Genomic DNA, 23,174 nt, shown 5'->3' with positions numbered 1-23,174 from the left:
GCCGCTGTTCTGCGGCTCCATGAGCCGAGCCGGGGCCCCATCTTCGCCCGCCCTGCAGGAAGCAGGGCAGGCGCATCATTCGCCCGCGGCTGGCCAGGCCGCGCCGCGGGCTTTGCCTCTTGCCTGCCCCGCTGATTGCGGGGCGGGCGCTTTCCCGGCGGCCGGCCAGGCCAAGCCGCCAGTCCCCTCTTCGCCCGCCCTGCAGGAAGCAGGGCGGGCGCATTTCTCCCCCGAGGCCGGCCTGGCCCAAGCCGCGGGCTTTACCTCTTGCCTGCCCCGCTGATTGCGGGGCGGGTGCTTTCCCGGTGGCCGGCCAGGCCGAGCCGCCGGTCCCCTCTTCGCCCGCCCTGCAGGAAGCAGGGCGGGCGCATTTCTCCCCCGCAGCTGGCCAGGCCGAGCCGCGGGCTTTACCTCTTGCCCGCCCCGCTGATTGCGGGGTGGGCGCTTTCCCGGCGGCCGGCCAGGCCGAGCCGCCGAGCCCCTCTTCGCCCGGGTGAGCCAAATGGCTCTTTGAGCGGAAAAGGTTCCCGACCCCTGGGCTAGGTGTTGCTGAGTCAAATGACCAGCATGACAGGCTATCATTCTCACTGTCAGACCCAGCGGGCGAACAGACCCTGACACCTTTTTTGTAATAGTTTTTGTTTTGCACGCATCCATCACTGTGATATTTACGTTAAAAAATCTTTAGAATACGAATATTTTTCCAGGTAATTGATTACAATCTTCATTTCACTATTGCTTGCTTGACTGCTTAAAGGTTCTCGCTTTGTTTCATCACCACCACCACCACCCTCATGTGAAGGATCACTCCCTTCTGTTTGGTTGAAACAGGATTTGCTCCACATCCTCGTCCAGCCCCCTAACCACCAAAGGTGTATCTAGGCAAACTGGAGCCTGGGGACAAAACCTGAGTTTGGTGCCTCCCACACCCCAATATGGGCAGCCACCCTCCCCCACCATGACCAAACAATGCACAAGCTCACAAAGCACTTCCCATCCCCAGCAAAACATACATGGCTCTCTCCCCACCAACTCTTTCCTAATTTTGTCCTCACACCAACCCTATGAGGAAGGTTGTTAGCCTGAAAAACCGCTCCAAGCCAGTGCAAGTGGGTATTAAGCATGTAAATCTCTCACAAATCACCCCTAGCAAAAAATTTACCTAAGAACATAAGAACGAGCCTGCTGGATCAGACCACAGCCCATCTAGTCCAGCACTCTGCTACTCGCAGTGGCCCACCAGATGCCTTTGGGAGCTCACATGCAAAGTGTGAAAGAAATGGCCTTTTGCTGCTGCTGCTGCTGCTGCTGAGCACCTGGTCTGCTAAGGCATTTGCAATCTCAGATCAAGGAGGATCAAGATTAGTAGCCATAGATTGACTTCTCCTCCATAAATCTGTCCAAGCCCTTTTTAAAGCTATCCAGGTTAGTGGCCATCACCACCTCCTGTGGCAGCATATTCCAAACACCAATCACACATTACGTGAAGAAATGTTTCCTTTTATTAGTCCTAATTCTTCCCCCCAGAATTTTCAATGTATGCCCCCTGGTTTTAGTATTGTGAGAAAGAGAGAAAAATTTATCTCTGTCAACATTTTCTACCTCATGCATTATTTTATAGACTTCAATCATAAACCCCCTCAGACGTCTCCTCTCCAAACTAAAGAGTCCCAAACGCTGCAGCCTCTCCTCATAAGGAAGGTGCTCCAATCCCTCAATCATCCTCGTTGCCCTTCTCTGCACTTTTTCTATCTCTTCGATGTCGTTTTGAGACGGGGCAACCAGAACTGAACACAGAACTCCAAGTGCGGTCGGATCACTGCTTTATATAAGGGCATGACAATCTTTGCAGTTTTATTATCAATTCCTTTCCTAATGATCCCCAACATAGAGTTTGCCTTTTTCACAGCTGCCATGCGTTGAGTCGACATTCCCATGGAACTATCAACTAAGATGCCCAAATCCCTTTCCTGGTCTATGGCTGATAGCACTGACCCCTGTAGCGTGAATGTAAAGTTTGGATTTTTTTCCCCATGTGCATCACTTTACATTTTGCTACATTGAACTGCATTTGCCATTTCTTAGCCCGCTCACCTAATTTATAAAGGTCCACTCAGACTCTTCACAATCCTTTGCGGTTTTCACCACCCTACATCATTTGGTAATTAGGAAAGAGAGTTGGTGGGGAGAGAGGGGTGATTTGTCAGCATCATATCTCACAAATCACCCCCCACCCCCAGAAAAACATACATGGCTCTCTCCCCACCAACTATCTTTCCTAATTTTGACCTCACACCAACCCTATGAGGTACGTTGTTAGCCCGAGAAACAGCTCCAAGCCAGTGCAAGTGGGTATTAAGCATGTAAATCTCTCACAAATCACCCCCAGCAAAACATTTATCAAACAAGTGTCAGCATCATCTCTCACAAAACACCTCCAGTGGAATCCCCCCCAAACAGCATCACTTTCAATGGTGTTTAAACTAGGGAGCCCAGGTTCTTCTTTTAAATCCACCTTAAAGGGAGAATCTGGGGTCCCCAGTTAAAACAACATTGAAAGTGATGCTGTTTTGGAGTAGATTCTCCCCAACCATGAAACAACATCACTTTCCATGTTTAAACAGGGGACCTCAGATTCTCTCTTTAAACCCATGCTGAAGGGGGTGGATTTAAAAGGAGAATCTGGAGAAATTTGAGGGGTGCCTGCTGTCAGAGGTGTAATTGTTAAGCTAGCAGCACCAGAATTTCAGGGTATTTTTAGGAGGCTCTCCTGATGATACCATCCAGGTTTGGTGAAGTTTAGTTCAGGAGATCCAAAGTTATGGACCCTCAAAGGTGTAGCCCACATCTCCTATTAGCTCCCATTGGAAACAATGGGGGATGGGGCACCCCTTTTGGGAGCCCACAGCTTTGGACCCCCTGGACCAAACTTCACAAAACCTGGGTGGTATCAGTAAGAGGCTCTCCTGATTATACCACCGAGGTTTGGTGAAGTTTGGTGCAGGGGGGGGGGCAAAGTGATGGACCCTCAAAGGTGTAGCCCACATCTCCTATTAGCTTCCATTGGAAACAATGGGGTATGGGGGCACCCCCTTTGGAAGCCCATAACTTTGGATCCCCTGAACCAAACATCACCAATCCTGTGTGGTATTGTCAGGAGAGTCTGCCAAAGAATCCCTGAAATTTGGGTGCTGTTAGCAAAAACACAGCGCCCCCTGCAGGCAAAACACTGAAAAACACTAAAAAATTCAAAATACACACAAACGAACCTGCAATTTTTGCACCCCCCACAAGGAGGCTCCCTGGGGACATTTGACCCCCCTTGTCTCTAGGCAGATATGCCACTGCTAACCACTAAACCACACTATCCTTCATCTTTGTTAGAAATGGGACATTCTGATGAAGTGTCTTTCAAAGGAGCATGGCTCAGGGGTACAGCAGGGGCTTTGCTTGCAGAAGGCCCCATGTTGAATCCCCAGCCCCTGTCAAAAGGAATGGTAGTAGGTAACGTGAAAAAAGAAGAGTTTTCTCCTGCAAGGAGTCTCAAGGAAACTGACAAGACTCCTTCCCTTCCTCTCCCCACAGCAGGCACCTTGTGAGGTACAGGTGGGGTTGAGAGAGTTCTAAGAGAAGTGTGACTGGCCCATGGTCACTTAGTTGACTTCATGTGTAGGAGTGAGGAAACAGATCTGATTCTCCAAATTAGAATCCATTGCTCATGTGGAGGATTGGGGAATCAAATCCAGTTATCCAGATAAGGGTCCACCATTCTTAATTGCTACACAGCACTGTCCAGGGGCTCTACATGGGGTCCTGGACAGCCAGTTAGAATAGACAATACTGATATTAACATACCAAAGGTCTGTCTCAACAGAAGGCATCTTCACATGTACACAATCTAACTCTCATAGGACTACACTGTAAATGTACTAGTGCTAAACCATCAATATACCGATAGGTGTCTTTTTAATATACTGAAGAAAGTGCACGGTAAGTGGATTTTCAGAAAACAAATATTGGTCACTGTGAATGGAAAAGGCCATCCACATTTACTGCCTTTGGAATTCCTTACCAGAGTACGCACGAACCAAAATATCCTCAATAGGAATGGCCTACTGATTAAGTTTGGTCATCACTGACTGATTCATTAAAGCTTTAGTTGATTAATCTAATGATTAAATCAAGCAGAACTTGCAGTCACGCTGAGAATGCCACCTGTGAACCAACCATTTAACTGACATCGTGTTACAAGTCAGAAGTAGGAACTGGTTCTAATTGCTTTCCTTTCCTCAAGGGCTTAAAGACAGCCAACCCTTCTACGAATCTCACGGTAGTTACCTGTAACTCCTCCTTGCAGCCTAATATTTCTTGCACTTTCCCCTTTCCACCCCACCTGCTGTTCATCTCTTTTTTCTAATGATCGAAGTACTATACCCTCATCTGTCTTTATTACAAGTAAACCTGCTTCCTCTAGCAATACCATTAGCTCTTTTTTCTTTCTTTTTGCCTTCAGCTGAAACATTAAGAGGAAGGAAGGAAGGAAGGAAGGAAGGAAGGAAGGAAGGAAGGAAGGAAGGAAGGAAGGAAGGAAGGAAGGAAGGAAGGAAGGAAGGAAGGAAGGAAGGAAGGAAGGAAGGAAGGAAGGAAGGAAGGAAGGAAGGAAGGAAGGAAGGAAGGAAGGAAGGAAGGAAGGAAGGAAGGAAGACTACCCTCAAAATCCGCTGACATGGACATTTGTGGCTTTTGTTCTTAAGCACAGGTTAAATAATAAATATGTACAGAATGGTTTTGAACAAAAAATATGTCAAGTTTTCATCCTTAAGAATAACCTCAAAAAAACTGCAGAATATAAAAAGAGGAATATATTACATTGTCATTGTATGTAGAATTATTTATGCCTAATAAAGGTTTACTGTACTGTACCGTACATTGTCATGTTGGTTTTATGTCTATGCGACCCCTGCCGTGTACAGTAGTTAACAGTACCAAAACTTTCAGCAAGCAGAAGGAACCCAATTCAATGGAATGACCTTAAAAGCTGGTGTAATTGCACAATAAACAACCAACAATAAATTGGGTATACACACAAATAGATCATATCAACTTATGAATCGGAAAGGACTGATAATTGTCCAAACTATGAGTTCCCCAAACGAGTTAAGCCAAAGAATTTGTCCTGAATTGATCAAATGACTGTCAGATAAAACTAATGTTAAATATTTTAGCTTAATGTGGTTGGGATCGCATTGGTGGGATATACTTTGATAGTTTCAGTTAGTCCTGGAACAGTGGAACAATGAGAGCATTCAAATGCCATTATTCTAGTGTAGTGGTTCCCAACCTGGGGTACACATAACCCCAGGGGTATGCACCAGAGTTTGGGAGCATGCCAAAAAAATTAAGTAATGGATTTGCTAATATGGGGGTACAATTTTAAGGAAACAGGTAGTCAAGAGGTACGCAAGTGAAAAAAGGTTGGGAACCACTGTTCTAGACTATACATTAATCTGGGAATAAATCAATCTACAGGGAATTCCCTAAAAAGGGTACACTCTTAAAAAACAAAAAAGCACAAATCCTACCATGCAAAATCTATTAATTTTTGTATTCAAGGAAGCCAAAACCCAGATAATTTATCACATCTTTCCCTCTACCTTTTCACCAACAAGCAAGAACCACGTATTATAGTTAACGAGGGCATAATTTAAGTTGAGATTTTGCTGTTAGGTCGGAAACTTACCCACACTAGAATTCAGATCTCCATTCTCGGACTCTGCTCCGTGCTGATTATTACTGGCATGATAGTTTGACATAGCTTCTAACTTGATTTTTTTCACCTTCATGGCTTCTGCAATCGCGGCGTTGGTGGCTGCGGCTGCTGCAGCTGCTGCAGCTGTGAGACCTAAAAAGTGAGTAATGAAATTATAACTTCTCACCAATTTTCCATTTAAATTTATCTGAACCCAAGGCATTACTCAGTTACTAGAAAGCAACTTTAGCAACACATAGCTCAAAAAGCTATATTTTCTTTCTGAGGTATTTATTAACATTATCAGTAAGAGATTTTTTTAATGGTTTCTTATTTTTACGGGAAATCAGCCACACAAAATTAAAATCAAAATGGCTATTTATCATGTCATGTTTTTTTTCTAGAGCATGTAAACTTTCCATCAGTAATAGCTGGCAATGCTATCCACTTATGTTCTTAGCTCTCAGAAATGGTTGCTAACTTGGCTTGCATAGCCTGAGGGAACACATATGTATTGTAAACTAAAATATTTATTTATTTAATATGGTGCCTTCCTTTCCAGGTTCAGGGTGGCTCACAACACTTTATGTGACCAACAAGCAAGAACCACGTATTAAACATTAAACAATTAAAACATTAAAATATCCCAACAAATTACAATTTTGAATTGCATCAAGATGGTGATAAACCACCTAATACCTATGAGGATTATTGGTGGACTCGATGGTAACTAACAGAGAAAAAAGAGAAGGACTAGTTTTAACACAGATATTGTATGAGACAACTTGGCTATGACTGCGTGTCTCTCCAGTACCCAAGAGTTCACCGTTTCAGTCTACTGCCTGTGCACCATTCAAACAACTAGGTTACCTCACATGAAATGGTATGCTTGGTGGTTGCCTCTCAGTTATGTTATTCCCTTTGTGTAGGACTGTTCCAATGAATGAGGCCAAAAGGTCCCAAACAGAAACTCACCCATTGTAAGAGCTGTTTCTTCTCCTTAGGATCCGAACCAATAAATAGATTTTTGTTTCCGAGTTGGATATAATGATCAACACCCGAAAAATGTTCAAGCAGGCAGCATTAGAAAGGGTGAACTGCACACAAGAGCAGTATTTGTGTGTGTGTGTGTGTGTGTGTGTGTGTGTGTGTGTGTGTGTGTGTGTGTGTGTGTGTGTGTGAAGGAGCTACACGTGTCACTGTCAATCTGATACTGCAGCATGCACATCCCACACACAACTGTAAGTAATGCTCTTGCTAAGCATATACATTTTCTTTTAATTAATAGCTCTAGCATTGATTTACAAACAAGTATAACCCTACATGACTGTCCACAGGGGGCAGAAAAGAAGGTCAATTCCAAGGACAGGGATTCCATACAGTTTTGAAAATAAACACCACAATTAAAAACACCACCTTTTATAAATAAATTCTATATAGCACATTTCTTCACAACTCAGTATGAATCCACTGTCAAACTTTAATTATCCAGTTCTCCCAACTGTCCATGTCCATGATAGGGCACCTGCAAACTTGAATTATTCCAAAAGGGAGGGGTAGTATAAAAACCCCATAAAATAAAAATCCTGTTGCACTATACAGCCTCACCAGGTCCTATGCCAAGATAGCCCTAGGGTCCACCAGCCTAGTAAAGCCACACCAAGGATGCACAGGCCCTTGACCCCTGATTCTTCCTGTGACACTACAACAGCTGAGAATACTGGTTCCAGCAGGCCCTGAAGGCCCATAGGCCCTTCCTGCCTGACTCGATCACACTGTAATTGATCCAGCCATCTCCACAGAAGTTCTGCGGCTGCACTACAAAGGCTCACCAGCAAAAGGCAAAAGAGTGTGCCATGTATTGTGCCACCAGTATACCATCCAAGCCCTTCCTGAAGCTCATGGTGGAATGCTGTGTCACATGAGACCCAAGCTCTGTGGGATTTATCATAGTTCTTGCAAGATGGAGCTGTTCCACCAGGCCTTTGGCCAAGTGCAGCAACAACATTCCAACTGGCTGGCCTCCCTTCTCCTCCGTTTCCCTTTTCTGTTTCTTTCTGTCATGTATTTGAGGCCCTCTGTTTCTTTGCTGTGAATTGTTTATTGATATTGCATGTTGCTAATTCCATCCTTAATGAGCTATGCATAGGGCGTTGGGGGTTATGAAATCGACTCTTATGAATGTTTGCTGAATTGTTGTGCTGGAAGCCGCCCAGAACCCATATGAAGAAGGGAAGCCTAGAAATCAAATTATAAAGAAATAAAAATAAGTTCTACAGGGTTGTGCTACTTACCATAATGAAAATTCTACCAAAGGATAGCACTACACAAAAGCAATTCCAAAATATCTCTTCTTTAATTTCAGGGTGGATCTAATCTAAAACTAATATTTGGTGCGTTCTTTATTTCTAGCTTTGATTTTCATCACAGTTGGTTGCAGTTGGGAAACCATAATACCTAACAAGCACTGTGATCCTCATGACTTTTTTCTTTTTCCTTTTAAGATGAGGAATTTCAGATGTGATTGGTTTCTTACATATGCTACAAGTGCTATAAATACTGCACATGTCATAGGCTAATTTATTTGTTCGTAACACAATAAAATCTTAAAAGCATAACCAAAATACAGACATAACGACACAGATTTGTTTTCAAAAAGCATTCTTTCTTCAGTTTTTGCCAGGATCTATTCCCAAAAATGTAAACAAATGTGTCAAAAAAGTCACCCTATTAAAGTTGCAGGCAGTAGTTATCGTTAATATTCTGAAATTGATAAGCTGTTTATGTCTGGCATTCTTCCTGCTGATTATCCAGAGAGACAGGGCACTTTATAAATATCTCATCACTCCAGCGTCACACAAATTTCACCGACAGTGCTCCTGCACAGCTATTAGCAATATGAATCTAACTATTACGAGGAGGAGGGGGGAAAATCGAACATGTGGCATTAATACGCAGTCCTGGTTTCTAACCATCTGATAGGCAGATGGCGTAAAGTGGATTCTCCAGCTGAAATGAAGGGGCACATCATTTAAAACCTTGTTTGCATTCTAACTGATATCAGTGCCATATTGATATACATGATACATCATGGCAGCGTTTGAACAATCTAGTTTGTTTCAGTCATAAATGTTTACAGCCTTGTTTTTTATCTTTAGAGGCATGTTCTGAAGCACATATTTCTAATTTATGAAATCTATTGTTTACTTCTGTGGAACTGAAAGATTAGCAAGATGCAGGGATATGAAATTGCCACAGCCGTCACAGAAGGTGGAATAAAGCGAAGCTTCTGCTCCCCCCCCCCTCCGTTTCCAATAAAGACGGTTAGTAAAGGAATTTTTTTAAAAATTAGCTTAGGCATTTTATGCATTAAATACATTTATTCATTAAACCTCCTAGCTTCCCTCCCCGTTCCCCCACCCCCATGTGACATATATATAAGTTTAATGCTTTAACACAGCTATTCATTTAAAGCTCTCACGGTGTGCAATTAATCTTGTCCAACAATTTGATTCAAAAAGCAGAACATCAAAAAGTAGAGTTCAATTCAACAATCGTCGTTCTGAAGTAATCTTCTCCGCTGCTGACAGTTCCTATAGACTCCTCAGGAAAATCTGTTCAAGGTGTCTTGTAAGAGCTGAGTGCCCCCGAATTATAACTCAATTCAAAGCTCTTTGAGTCTTAGCAGGAACTCGGGTCTTAACTTCAGCTAGACAAAAACACCAGGAACACATGCTGAATAAACTCCTTTCCCACCCCCCTGCAAATCTTCACTCTAGTGCTACCAGCAGAATATGCCCTCCCTCTCCCCTAGGCATCTAGGAAGACTCAAAATTAAGATTCACGTTTGCTAAGTCAAAGAAGTGATAATGGGATGGGGGTAGGGTGCTACTGAGGTTCAAGGAAGGGAACCCACAGAAGACAAAAGATAATGCTCAACCACAATATAAAGAAGAAATCACTGGAAATGGCTCCTCTCTGGTGAATCTCTCCTTCAGCACATGCAGAATAATGCACTTTCAATCCACTTTCAATGAACCTTGAAGCTGGATTTTATTGTGCAGAATAGTAAAAACTACTTTCAAACAATTGTGAAAGCGGATTGAATGTGCATTATTCTGCATGTGCAGAAGGGGGTCTGAGATCTGCCTGTTGCAGACCTTGGAGACAAGGGGTACATCATTGGTGCCTCCATAACTCTAGAATCAGCTACTCAATGAGGGCCACCAGACTGTCTCATTCAATGGGACATTTGGTGTGAAGTGTGCACACTCAATATTTCAGGTTGCTAAGAGGAGTCAGAGGTGTGTGCAGACATCCCAGCCTACACTGAGCCTTGCTTCCCCATCAACTGGACATGGCCTGCCCACCCTAGTGGAGGGAGGGGAGGGGGAGGGGTAGCTTGCAAGGGAAGGGAGGGGAGGGAGGGGTGGCATGCAAGGGAGGGGAGGAAGGGGGCCCATCATCTGGACATGACCCACCCACCCTAGCAAAGGGAGGGGAAGGGGAGGGAGGGATGTGGCATGGGATGGTATGCAAGGGAAGGGGAGGGAGGGAGGGAAGTGAGGGGTGGCATGCAAGGGTGGGGAGGAAGAGGGCCCAGCATCTGGACTTGGCCCACCCACCCTAGCGGAGGGAGGGGAAAGGGAGGGAGGGGCGTGGCATGGGGTGGCATGCAAGGGTGGGGAGGGACATTTGGTGTGAAGTAAAATCTTCTTGATTTTCTCCATTATATGAAATCCTATTGCCATATTTCTGCCATGCCTGTGGCTTATATCACATCTAGACCAGGTGTCCTCCATCTTTTTGAGTCTGTTAATGTCTTTCAAATCCTGACAAAGAGCGATGGGTGCAACCAATCACAAAATGGCTGCCACAGAGGGGGAACAACTTACACAGAGGAAGCCAAGTGCAGGGAGAGAAGAGGGGTGATTTAAAAATACATCTGGGAAGAGGGGTGAGTGAGAATAAAATAAACCCTGTGGGGGCAGCTGCTGCTGAAACAATGTTATTTTAATCCACATAGCCAATCAGAAGCCTTGCTGGCAAGAATCCCACTTACCCTACTCACTTCCTAAAAACGCCCTTCCGCACACTCAGAATAATGCACTTTCAATCCACTTTCAATGCACTTTTCAGCTGGATTTTACTGAGCGGAATAGCAACACCCACTTGCAAACAATTGTGAAAGTGGACTGAAAGTGTATTATTTGGCATGTGCAGAAGGGGGCTGGGGGGGGGGCACAAAGAAAGGTGTCAATGGGCACCATGTTGGAGACCATTGTCCTAGACAGAGATATACAATCTGCTGCTAACTCGTCATTAGAACAAGCACATTTATAACTCTTTAATTTAAAAATACCCTTTTGCCTTTTAGGTTGGTCATAGATGGATGCAGAGTAAACTAGATTGGCATAAAGAGGACGTAGAAGAAACCTGCAGCAACGCACAACAGAGGGAGCTTAAGAAAGGAGAATTGGGAGAGCACGACATCTATACTTCTTGTAAAAATTTGGAAGGGATATATTTAGTGGTCTGTGTATCACCTTGAGTGCCTTGCAGAGGAAAAATGATCCTTCAGTTACAAATTTTATCACATAAAAGGACAGTATCATGGAACTCAAAGGCAGGCTTATAAAACAAAACTAAAATGTTTAGAATGTTTAATCTTCAATAAACTTGCGTAGCCTTGGAAAACTATGCACGCAGGTGTGGTTTAGCACCCAAAAAAACCCCACAAGTTTTTGTTACTAGAATAGAATTCATGATTATACCTAAACTTTTTCCACAATTGCAATTGGTGCAAGGTGTGACATCCAGCTGGGCTAACAGCAACATCTAGAGCTTTTTGTCTAAATGTTCTTGACTGTCTCATACAAGGAGCTGCTCCTGCACAGATGAGTGAACTGCTAGGTTTCAGCTCCAGTGATCTTTCTTGTCTCTTTAAATGCTCTCTGCTGGAAAGACCCTGTTGCATTCCTTTGCATGGATTCTCACCAGCTTTCTTACAAACTTTCTTCCTTGTCCGCCACAGGAAGAAGGACTTAAACTTTGTCCCACAGCAAAGCATTCTTCTGCAATCCTAATCAGACATGCCTGGACATAAATCCAACTGAAATCAATGAAAATTGCATGGAACTTGTACTTCAGTAACAAATGGCTTGTATCTAGCTGTAAAAATAGAAAATACAACATTGAAACTACAATAGAAACTACAAAATTGCTGTCCGCTGTCTTTTCGCATCCCCTTCTTTTGTGGAAAACACTGTTCAATGTGATTCAAAGTTAAATTGTATATTATACAGATGTCACCAAACAACTGCATTTTTCCAGAGTTTGAATTATTATAGATGTGCATAGAAAATCAAAACAATTCAATTAAGAGGGTAGAATTTTTTTTAGCAGTCCTCTCTTCAAAAGCAATAGATTCTCAGCCCTCATCCACTGACTCTCTTGCATTATTCATTTCATGTGCAACTTCAAGCCAGACCATAAATTGTTACTTTATCTAATCAAAGGCGACTTAACTCTACAGAAGGTCAAAGGTTTAATTTTGTGAAGTATTATCTTACGCTAGGAGTTTAACCGAAAAATAGAAGAAGAAAAACAGCCAAGAAACTGGTAATAAATGAACCTTTATTGCCTCAGGCACTGGTTTAGTTAATAAACTTTCATTGAAGGTTTCTTTCAACTGTTATGGACATGGTTTTTTTTTTTAAAAAAATCCTAAATTACAGCCATGTGTGACTTTTAAAGCAGGAATTCTTTTTTTTTATCTCAACCTCCTTAGCCTAGAAGACAGATGAAGAAATTGTCTTCTGTTTCTTAACCAAAAATGTATGGTCTAGATTGATGAAAAAGCGCAGATACACATCTTCTGTAAAAGTAGAGGTCAGCTAGGGGAAGGGGGGGGAGATATAAAATGCGTCTTGCAGACTCCAAATATTGTCTTTGATTTTGAACAAAATTCCTCTTTAAGCGTAAGGATGTGCTGGTCATTTTGCATTAATAGAAAGACTTGAGGTGCAATTCTAAACAGACTTACACTGTTTTAGATCCGCTGAAGTCAACCAGCTTGGAAGAGTATAATTCTGCTTAAGATTGTGCTGTTAAAGATCACTCTTTGAGAACCAAGTGAAAAACTGGATAATCCCAAAAAGAAACATGCACTAGACTGCAGATGCTCATTCAAAACTGAATTCTACTGAATTTGATGGTATATTTCCAGGTAAGTGTGAGCAGTACTGCAGCTTTGGGCCTTAGCCCTATGCACCATCACCTGGGGATGAACCCACTTGAACATGACGTTAAGTTGACATTCACTGTCTTGCTCTAGCAAGCAAGTCCCAGTGTCTTCAATGGGGCTCCTTTCTAAAATAACATAGGATCCCACTGCGTGGTTCCAACCAGATGTTCACTCATAAGTCAGTCTCATTAAATTCAGTGAGATTCACAGCCCAATCCAGAGGTTTGGGGGGGGCATCTCTGGAGCTGGCACAAGGGGCAAATGCACTGATGGAGGGGTGACTTCCCCTGGTGACTTATCCACGGAACCAGCCTGGAAGCTGCCATTTGTGCCCAAGCCCACCGACTGGGCCACAGTGGCCAGGGGCTGGGCCACCATGGCCAGGGGTGTCCCAACTGGGCCACCATGGTCAGGGGTGTCCCAAGGATGAGCCAGGGGTGGAGCCAACATTAGTTTACTTCCACTGCCTGCTCAACCCCTGCCCACTGACAAATTTGACCTCAGAGATACACTCCATTTTTTTGTGGTATATTTCTATTATTCCCCATGGAGGATTCCAGCCAGGAGTTGTTGGGGTTTTTTTGTTTTTCAGACTTCCTGTGTTGCAGGAAAGCCCTTTGGAGTGGACAGAGTGGCACTGGAGAAGTGCTATCCCTGCCTGCCAGCTCAATCTGGATTTGGACTGTTATAGCTGAATGAAGATGGGTTCAAATGAGCTGCAAAATCAGACACATTCTGTATACATTTCCCGAAAAGTGGGGGGGGGGATCTTAAACTGCCCTTTGAAAAGTTCTTCTTGGTTAGAAGATGCATTGTTGTAGCACAACTGAGATACTTAAAGTTCAAGAAACAGAAATATCAGCTTCTCAAAAGAGATCTTGCTGCCTCCATCCCTTCTAGAAGAACGTCACTTCCTTCTCCTTGCCAATCTGAGATGGGGGCAAGAGGTCTGTGCAAATCCAGCGCTAGCCAGATAGAAAAACTAATTTACAATAAGCACGTAAAATAGTTTGAAAGGACAGTCATGGGATCCTCAGTTGGGCATTCACATTATAGTACTATTTATTGTTTGTTTAAAACATGTTTAGCCATCTTTCTACCTTTCTACTAGTGACACAGGTGCCTGTGTTTGTAGGGTAATATGGGAAGATAAGACCACTCACCCGGCCTTACCCAGAAAATTCAGGAAAAACCCCTACACTGCTATAGTTACTATACAAGAGATGTTTGAATTTCCCAAGCCATTCAGAATTTGTCTCATTACTTCTAAATACTTGTCCTATCTTCTGCCAAAATTTGCAGCACTTATAGAAGTAAAGAATGAGGCGCACATCATTAAACTTTTTTGAAGTAGTTTCCAATCCCCCCACCCTTTTTTTCCCCTAACATGATTCCCATGGACACCAGTGAGGGGAAAAAACATCATGAGTATGCATTTCCATGATACCACATTTAAAGTCACTGGAAAAGCATGCCAGGTCCTTTTCTAACAGCTTAATGTTGAGATTCTCTAATGTGATCTGAAAATATCACATTAGAGTATCTTGCAAGATTATCTGAGATTGTTTAACATCACTGAAGACAATGTACCAAATCCCGGGGGGAAACCACTTTACAGAGGTCGCTGGAACAATCTGGACATGCAACCATAGTGCATCAAAACACGTTGTTACCTTGTGTTTAGTTTCTTCATGACCATTGGTATTGTTGTACCCATAATCATGCAGGGATAAAAGAAGAGCAATTCCTTCTGAAAATAAAAAAAATGACGAAGAATGGCCTGCTTTATAAGAAAAAAATAAAAGGTGTTCTGGGTTTTCTGGGCTGTGTGGTCACGGTCTGGTAGTTTTTCCTGTTAATGTTTTGCCCGTATCTATTGCTGGCATCTTCAGAGGGGTGTCATGGCAAGACGTGTTCCTCTCTGCGACACAATGTGGAGTGACAATAGTGACTTTCCAATGTGCCATGGAGAGATACACATATTTCCAATGTGCCATGGAGATACACATGCCTTTGAAAATGCAAGCTGCAGATGTGGGGAAAACGTTAGGAGCAAAAACTACCAGACCACGGCCACACAGCCTAAAAAAAACAACAATGCCCACTTGATTCTGGTTGTGAAGGCCTTTGACAATACATAAAAAGGGTTCCTTTCCTATAAAGTGTGTGCTCTAGTAATTAATCCCAACATCTCCCTACCAGCTACAAGGCAAACCTCCTTCACCTGTCACAAGAGAGGCATTTACCTCTAAGCAGAAGAACGCTCACAAGAGAGGCATTTACCTCTAAGCAGAAGAACGCTCACATCTCCCACTAGCGGGGCCCAGCCACGCGTTGCTTGGCTTATTGTGGTGAAATGGGACAGGAACAGTAGCAGCAAATCAACTGCAGAGGCCAGCAGTATGTGCTCATGCAAACACGCAGCCTGATACTGTACAATGTCATTGATGTGTGTGCCCACATTCCTTGGGTGGGGGGGGAATGGAAAGGCACCTCTCCCACACATCTAGGCTGGCTGGTCATGATCCTTTACCTGGGAGTAAGTTTGGTTTGTGGCAATGGATGTCGCTTCTAAGGAAATTCTCTGAGGGGCGCGAAGCAGCCATGCAAAGTATGTCACGGTTGCTTTACCGAGCTTACTCCTGAGTAATGTGTGCCTGGTTTTCTTAACTGTAACCGAAGTATTCAGGGAATCCAGGGTGCCTGGCCCCTCCCTCCGGTCCCTTGCATGTCACCCCTCACTCTCTTAGATGCTGGGCCCCCTGCCTCCCCTCCCTTGCATGCCACCCCTCACTGTCTCCCCTCTCTCACTTCTCTTCCCTTACATGCCTCCCCCTCCGTCCCTTTCCTCTCCCTCCCTCTCTTCCCTTGCATGCCACCCCTCCCTCTCCCTCCCTTCCCTCTCCCTAGTGTGTATGTGTGTGTATGTGTTTCACTTCCACTTGAGTTACTGCCTACGTACTGTTTTCACTGCTCACATCTGGCCATCTGAGCGAACCTTCTAAGCTGCACGAACATTCTAAGGGTGACAGTTACACACAGGCAGCTGCATGTCCTTCACCATGGAGCGCCAGGAAAAAGGCGTTTTACCTGGGCTAGGTATGAAATTTCAGGTATGTGAACATCTAAAAACACTCTCAACTGGCTGACTATAGTGGCTGGGAATTTTCAGAGGAATTGGCCCAGCAGTTACTGAGTTATACCACCACTAACAAATACACTGTTAGCTTTTTATATATATATAGATTACAGTGAAGGGAAGTGAGCCCTGGCTCTCTGATGTTCTACAGCTTCAGAGTAGTTCCAGGTTTGGCTCTGCACCTTTGCAGAGAACAAACAGAGACCATGACAAAGAATAGAATCCTGTCAGGTTCACAGAGATGATTTCCCCACTGAGAAATTAAAGCCGGATACAACCAGGTTTCAAAAGAAATAGCACCTTTTCATCTCAGTTTCACCCTCCCCACTGAAACGTGTGTCTGATGAGAACATTATTGTCTATCACTGTTTCAAAAAAGTGCAGCACTCCCCACGAATGTGCAATATGCTCAGCGGCTCTGTTCTTCCTCGTACTGACTGGCTGTTGTGTTGTATGCTGGGGCGGGAATTTTTTAAAACTTTTTTTTGTGCAGCTACATCACTATGTAGATGAGTAGATAGAATTTCCCCGCCTATGTGGGAAGCAGCTTTCTTCTGATTGGCTATTGTGCTGGAGCAGGAACAGTAGCTGTTTGTGGCATTTCCCCTAGCCGCCCGGTGTCCTCAGGCGAGTGTGCCGTCCCTCCTTCCCTGACCTGGGGGTTGGATTTCCCAGACAGTGTTTCGTCCCCTTGGCCCAGAGGGCCAAGAAAAAAACCTCATCCACAGGGCGCCTGCGTGGGTGTGCCTCCTGGCCTTCCCACACAGCCAACACCCCACTTTTAGCAGGTCTCCCTGCCTTCCTTGCCCTGGCTGACTTGAACGTTCGAACCCTCCCCCTCTCTCTCCCTTGTTGCTTCACAGGGAGAGGAGTTTCCAGGGTTTTGGCTCTCCCCTGTTGCCTCACAGGGAAAGGTGTTTCCAGTCTGTGCGAAAGACTCCCACCCTGTTACTGCACAGGGATGGGACCAGCCTAAACCATGCTTTAGGTTCTGGTAGGGGTTCTAGGCTCCAGGGTCCTCTTCCCTCCTTCCCACCACTGAGCTGTCCCTTTCCCTTGTCTCTTCACACTACCACCCACATTCACTGCTGCTGTGGCAGCTCCAGCCTCGCCCTTTCCCATTTCTTTATATCCCTTCTTCCCTCTCATTTCTCTCCCTCGTCCCAGCTCCTTCCCCAGCCCATCTCCTGCATCTGCCTCAGCTGTGGGGGGGGGGGGTCCTGCTGGGCCTAAACCTCTTCTGTTCCCTGCCTTCCTCTTTGAACAAGGCCTCTAAGGCCTCCACCATCCCTGCAAGAGGCTCCTCTGCAGCTTTCCCACCTCCCGCTGTGCCAGCCCGTGTGTGATCCAGAGGGGGAAATCCAGGCGCTGTGGCCAAGCCCAGACACTGTTTTTTGCATGCAGATACGTTTATGCATGGCTTCGATATTTTATAAACTTTTTACACACGCAGCTTTGTTGGTCCGAAAGTCTAATTTCTGTTTACAATTTACAGTTGGCACACAAGTCAAAACATGTTTCCACGTAGCCATGTTTCAATGTATTGTAGTTAATTGACCATGGGGAATTGATCAGAGGGAGATTGTGAAAGACATACACATAGGAGCCACTCCACTGTTTGTGTAGCATGGCTTTGCCTGCTCAAGAAACCTGGCCCAGGAGTTCTCAGTCATGTATCCTTTAAAAAAAAAGTCCACCCCTTCCAGGCCACTCTGTTTGTTGCTTGATACCAGTACTGCATAACCACTGTGCTTGGCTTCCCTGTTGATTTTCTTTGTGTCCCAACATAAGTAAACACTTGCAGGCAAATGTGTAGCTCAACCTGAATCAGGGACTTCTCGACCTTGTGAGTTAGTATGATTAAATGGCTTTTCAATTGTTTATAACTCTGTGTGGGCTGAGAGAGTTCTGAGAAAACTGCAATTGGCCTAGGGGCCCCCAGAAGGCTTCAGGTGGAGGAGTGGGGAATTGAACATGGTTCTCCACATTAGAATCCACCTGCTCTTAACCACTACACATGCTGTCCCCACCCCCAAATCTCCAGGAACCTCCAAGTCTAGAGTTGGCAACTCTACCAAAGGTTTTTGATTTTTTTAAATTATGTACTCTACTTGTATTAAAAAAAAGAAGCAATCTGCATTTCACTTGTACTTCACGCAGGTCAAACTTAGAAGGATTTAATAAGCGTTCTTATCCAATACATTTAGTCTAATTTTTAGCTACATGGACCCAATTAATTAATTGCAACAATGCGACAATTCAGAATTAACTGAAAGGACATGTTCATGCCTGTATCTGCAAGTAATGGAGCTAAATAATAATCTTTCTACCACCAGGAGCTTTCGTCGCTGGCTTTCTCCCCTACCCCCACCCCCCAGCACTAATCTGCAGCTTAACACAGAATGTGCAGCCATGGAACAGGCCTTTGGCTGAACTGCCATAGAGATATTGTTTCATAAGTTCTGCAGCCCAACAGATGCCTAATTCTGTCCTTTCATATCCCCAGATCTACAGCCCTGGACCATTTGGAAGGGAACGCAGACGGAGGACTTTCAGTGCTAATAAAGTGTTCTGCACAACAGAAGTCTGGCAATGTCTGAAAGGGGTGTAGGAGAAGACCTGCACCACCCGGTTGGAAACGGAGATGGGGTTAAAACAGGTAATAAAATCAATAGCTTCCTTGCGTCAGAGTTTTAGGGGGAAATTGGGGCTGTGCCCTTTTTCTATCCTCCCTGCCTATTCCAGGATATTCCATTAAGAACATCTACATTTCTGACTGACTCACTGGCATCTGTATGCTGGTGTTGTCACAAGCAAATAACGGGCTATTTTTTTTTCCTGAAGCTGAGTTCTGGCAACCCTATAAGGTTTTCAAAGCAAGAGGCGTTTGGAGGTACTTTGACATTGCCTGCCTCTATGTCACGCCCCTGGTATTCCTTGGAGGTCTCCCTTCCAAATACTTGCCAGGGCCGGGGCGGAGAGTGTGTGACTGGCCCAAAGTTACCCAGCAAGTTTCCATGGCAGAGTGCGGATTCGAACCTGGTCTGTCTGACACCTTAACCACCGAGTCACACCCTTGGTATTCCTTGGAGGTCTCCCACACAAATACTTGCCGGGGTCGGGGCTGAGAGTGTGTGGCTTGCCCAAGGTCAGCAACTTTCCATGGCAGAGTGGGGATTCAAACCTGGGTTTCCCAGATCCTAGTCTGACACCTTACATACTACCCCATGCCGGCTTTCACACATATGAGCTGTGCACACCATTCAAAGAGTATAATTGTCCTGTGTGATAACACTGCTGTCGTTATTATGAGGAATAAAGATAGTCACCGGAAATGGTCTGGAAAGACACTTCTTTTGGTAGTTTTTGCAGTTTAATACTGAATTTATCCAAGAGCTCAATTGTGCTAAGAAGTTCACCCCTGGTGATTGAAATCACTTTGCTTATTTCCATTTTGCTTAGCTTATCCCAACTACGAGGAGTGTTTGATACAAAATATTCATTAATAGTTACTTGGATTACAGAGCCATATTCAGGAAAATATATTGTACAAATGGCTTTTTTCCAGAGAGGAAATCAATCTTGGGTATGTGCTGATATTCTGAAATGATCAACAAGACGCAATTGACTTTGTTGTTGTTGTTACAAGAATATAACACTTTTGATTACAAGAGATAGCACTGATTAATAAAGAAAATATGTATGTCTAAGTAAATGAAAATGTCTATTAAAGTTAAAGATAGTTAAAAGTTTAGTTTGTGTGTTAAAGTTTAGTCTGTCATGACCTGTATGGTCGAGACTAGCCTCATCTTGTCAGTTTTTAGATATTATCAGCTCTAGATAGTATTTGGATAGGCAGCCACCAATGAATGAATGAATGAATGAATGAATGAATGAATGAATGAATGAATGAATGAATGAATTACCACACCACCACCAACTAACTCCCACCCTCAAGAAACCTAGGAGGGCACGCACAGGCAGGCAGGTGCAGGCAGGCAGGCAGGGCAGGCAGGCAGGCAGTGGCAGGCAGTGGCAGGCAGGGCAGGCATGGCAGGATGGCAGGGATGGTAGGATGGATGCAGCAGGATGGATGGATGGATGGATGGATGGATGGATGGATGGATGGATGGATGGATGGATGGATGGATGGATGGATGGATGGATGGATGGATGGATGGATTATACATCAAGGAATTTAGGAGGGCATGCATAGTCTTTGCAAGATTCTGCCATCCAGACTGCCATTAGATTCAGTTTTTAATAAAGAGCTTACTATATTTATCCTAGTTCTTAGGTAAAGCTCTAGGAATGTGTTGTGTATCCCTGCATGGTACAAGAATGGACTTGATGGTCTTTGTGATCTCTTCCAACTCTTTGATTCCATGCTGGCGGAGGAGCAAGAGACATGGGCTATGGTGAGATTGCCGGGGCTCCAGGAGTCTTCTGCAGCTACTGCTTCCAGAAAACCAATGACAATGGAGCCAGGAGGGTCTATCAGAAAAAATAAATGAGGGAAAAAAGATAGAAGAGAGCAGCATGGGTGTCTAGAAGCTCAGGGGCGCTGCCTTTCTTTTGTTATCCCTCTGGCTCCCTCCCCAGAAGGCAGAGCAAGAGGGAACTGCTGCAATGGGCATCTCAGAAAAGCCAGATTCCCAACAGAGAAGCCAACATTCCCAACTCTTAATCTTAGAAGATGACTTGAGATGGACGTGCGCCCTGTGACAGGTTTCGGGACAGCCTTTGCCTATGATCCTTTGGGAAGGTGGCTGTGGCTTAGTGATACAGCTTCTGTTTTGCATGCTGAAGGTTCGAAGTTCAATCCCTGGCATCTCCTTTTAAAGAATCTGGAAGTAAGTGATATGAAAGATCGCTACCTGAGACCCCAAAGAGCCACTGATACACTGAGAAGACAATATTAACCTTGTTGGACCAATAATCTGATACACTATAAGGCTGCTTCATGTGTTTGTGTGTTCATTCGTGGCTTATGCTTTTCCCAACTGCCAAGCCCTACAGAATTTACCTGCTTGGCTTCCCCCTCCTTCAACTGTCCTTCTGAGTGAGTGCAACAGGGAATGTCAATTTCTCCCTTGTAGCCAATGGATAATGAAGTGAAAGGCAATGTGTATTCAACACTGAAGCCCATTGGGTGAGCTGCAGCCAATCACGGTCTCTCGCCTGACCATGAATATTTCAAAGCAGCGGTGAACTGTCGAGGGTTCCTCCCTGCCAACATAACATATTCATTTCCCTTTTCTTGCCTTTGGTTGTAAATCACTGGACCCAAAAGCAAAATTATAGAAGATATTTTTATTCTAGTATTTGGCTTCTTGACAGATAACATAAATAGTTATTTTGGCAGCTTCAAAGACGCCTCTGGGTGAGATAGTTGGTTAACCAAATGATAGTTTGCTCTGTGTTCCTCTGTATGAAATATCATGGGTTATTTGAGAACTGCACACGGTCTCCTTGCTTTCTCACATCTGCGTTAAAATGTGTCGGAACTATGTGCTAGATAACTGAGTCAGAACCAAACTTATTTGCGGGCAATTAAATGGTATGTTTTTGTTTTTAATCTGCATTTTCCCCTGCTGTGCATTGATTATGCAATTTGTTCCCGGTGTTGTAACAACTCATAATTGGGAGCAAGAAAGCTGAAACATGATGAACCCACTGCATTAAAGTGTCGGTTGGAGGAAGAGTGTTTAACAAGTGTTAGAACAGTACATCTTTTTAGGCAAAAGGAAAACATTCTTGTGTTCCTATCTTTGCTTCAACTGATAGTTGTGAGGTTCTTCCATCCTTGTATTTCTCTTTTTTTTTTAAATCATGGAACAAATGAGTTGAAAAGAGACAGCGGATTCCCAGAATCAGCCCACAATCCCCCCACCCCACCCCATGGATAATGCTACTTTGTCTTGTTTGAATGGAGAATACTTGTTGCAAACTGTAAATCCTCTGTAAATAGTTCTAAAAGGTGGGGTAAATCATCCGCACACACAAAATGTCTGCAAAAGCACAGAGACTGTGAGGAAGAGAATCAGTCTGGGTAGCATTTAGGGTTGCTGAAATAATGACCAATATAGAGGCATTAAGAGGAGGAGTTTGGATTTATATCCCACCTTTCTCTCCTGTAAAGGTAGCTTACAAGCTCCTTTCCCTTTCTCTCCCCATAACAGACACCTTGTGAGGTAGGTGGGGCTGAAAGAGTTCTGAGAGTACTGTAACTAGCCCAAGCTCACCCAGCAGATAAGCCTCTGCCACTCAGGTGGAGGAGTGGGGAATTAAACCCGGTTCTCCAGATTAGAATCCACCCGCTCTTAACCCCCACATCATGCTGGGGCCAATTCCCCACGGTCAATTAATTGCGTGATACTCACGCGAAATATCAAGGATTCAAGAAGAACTCCCCACTGCCTGATTGACGAACACAGATTCATCCCGGTTCTGGCGCTCATTCTCCCCCTTATCCCGCGTCTTTGCTGAACCTGCTTCAAAGTACTACTTTTTCAAAAAACACGTCTTTGATCCAGTTTGGAGGGGAGGATCGGGGGTCTAATCCTGGTTCAAATTTCCTGCCACGGAGTATGATGCAAATGCCTTACAACCAATCAGTGTGTGTGGTGCTGTTCTCGCGAGAGCACGAGAGAACGATAACCAACCAGAAACTTGGGCGAGGGAGATGTGCTGACGTGATGACGTGATAACATGAGTATGTTTTTGTGAGAGAAAAAAAAGGTTCTGCCCCAACACAGCACGGCAGCCAATCAGGAGAGACCCGCCAAGCCGATTGCGTGGTAGTGGGGATTGTTATATTGCTTGAATCCAAGATAGGCCTAGATGTCTTCACTGGAAACATGCCGCAGTTGGGAGGTTGAAACCTTGATGAAAAGGTGCCGTTTATTTTCAAACTTGGTTTGATGTAGATTGAATTTCCTGGTGGGGATTTGGCCTGGCTCTCAAGGAAGGGTGGCACAAATGGAACTGGAGGCAGAAGGAGAGGCAGAAGGAGAGGGTTAAATAGAACCAGTGGCAGA

At 44.4% G+C, this 23,174-nt stretch overlaps 1 protein-coding gene across 5 annotated transcripts in view; it reads right to left on the bottom strand.

Annotated features, from left to right (window-relative positions):
• The window catches only part of DACH1 (dachshund family transcription factor 1), a 454,713-nt gene that overhangs the window by 215,844 nt on the left and 215,695 nt on the right, over positions 1-23,174 (bottom strand). For 4 of the 5 annotated variants that reach the window (XM_048492794.1, XM_048492795.1, XM_048492796.1 and 1 more), the window contains one exon: positions 5,741-5,902. The exons of the other annotated variant lie outside the window; for it this stretch is intronic. In XM_048492794.1, the coding sequence (XP_048348751.1) occupies positions 5,741-5,902 (162 nt within the window). The remainder of the gene's footprint in view (positions 1-5,740; positions 5,903-23,174) is intronic. 5 annotated transcript variants of the gene reach the window in all.

Source organism: Sphaerodactylus townsendi, linkage group LG04 (genome assembly GCF_021028975.2).
Source record: "Sphaerodactylus townsendi isolate TG3544 linkage group LG04, MPM_Stown_v2.3, whole genome shotgun sequence".
Taxonomy (NCBI): domain Eukaryota; kingdom Metazoa; phylum Chordata; class Lepidosauria; order Squamata; family Sphaerodactylidae; genus Sphaerodactylus; species Sphaerodactylus townsendi.
Note: the sequence above shows the minus strand (reverse complement) of the source record. Positions and strands in the feature narration are given on the sequence as shown.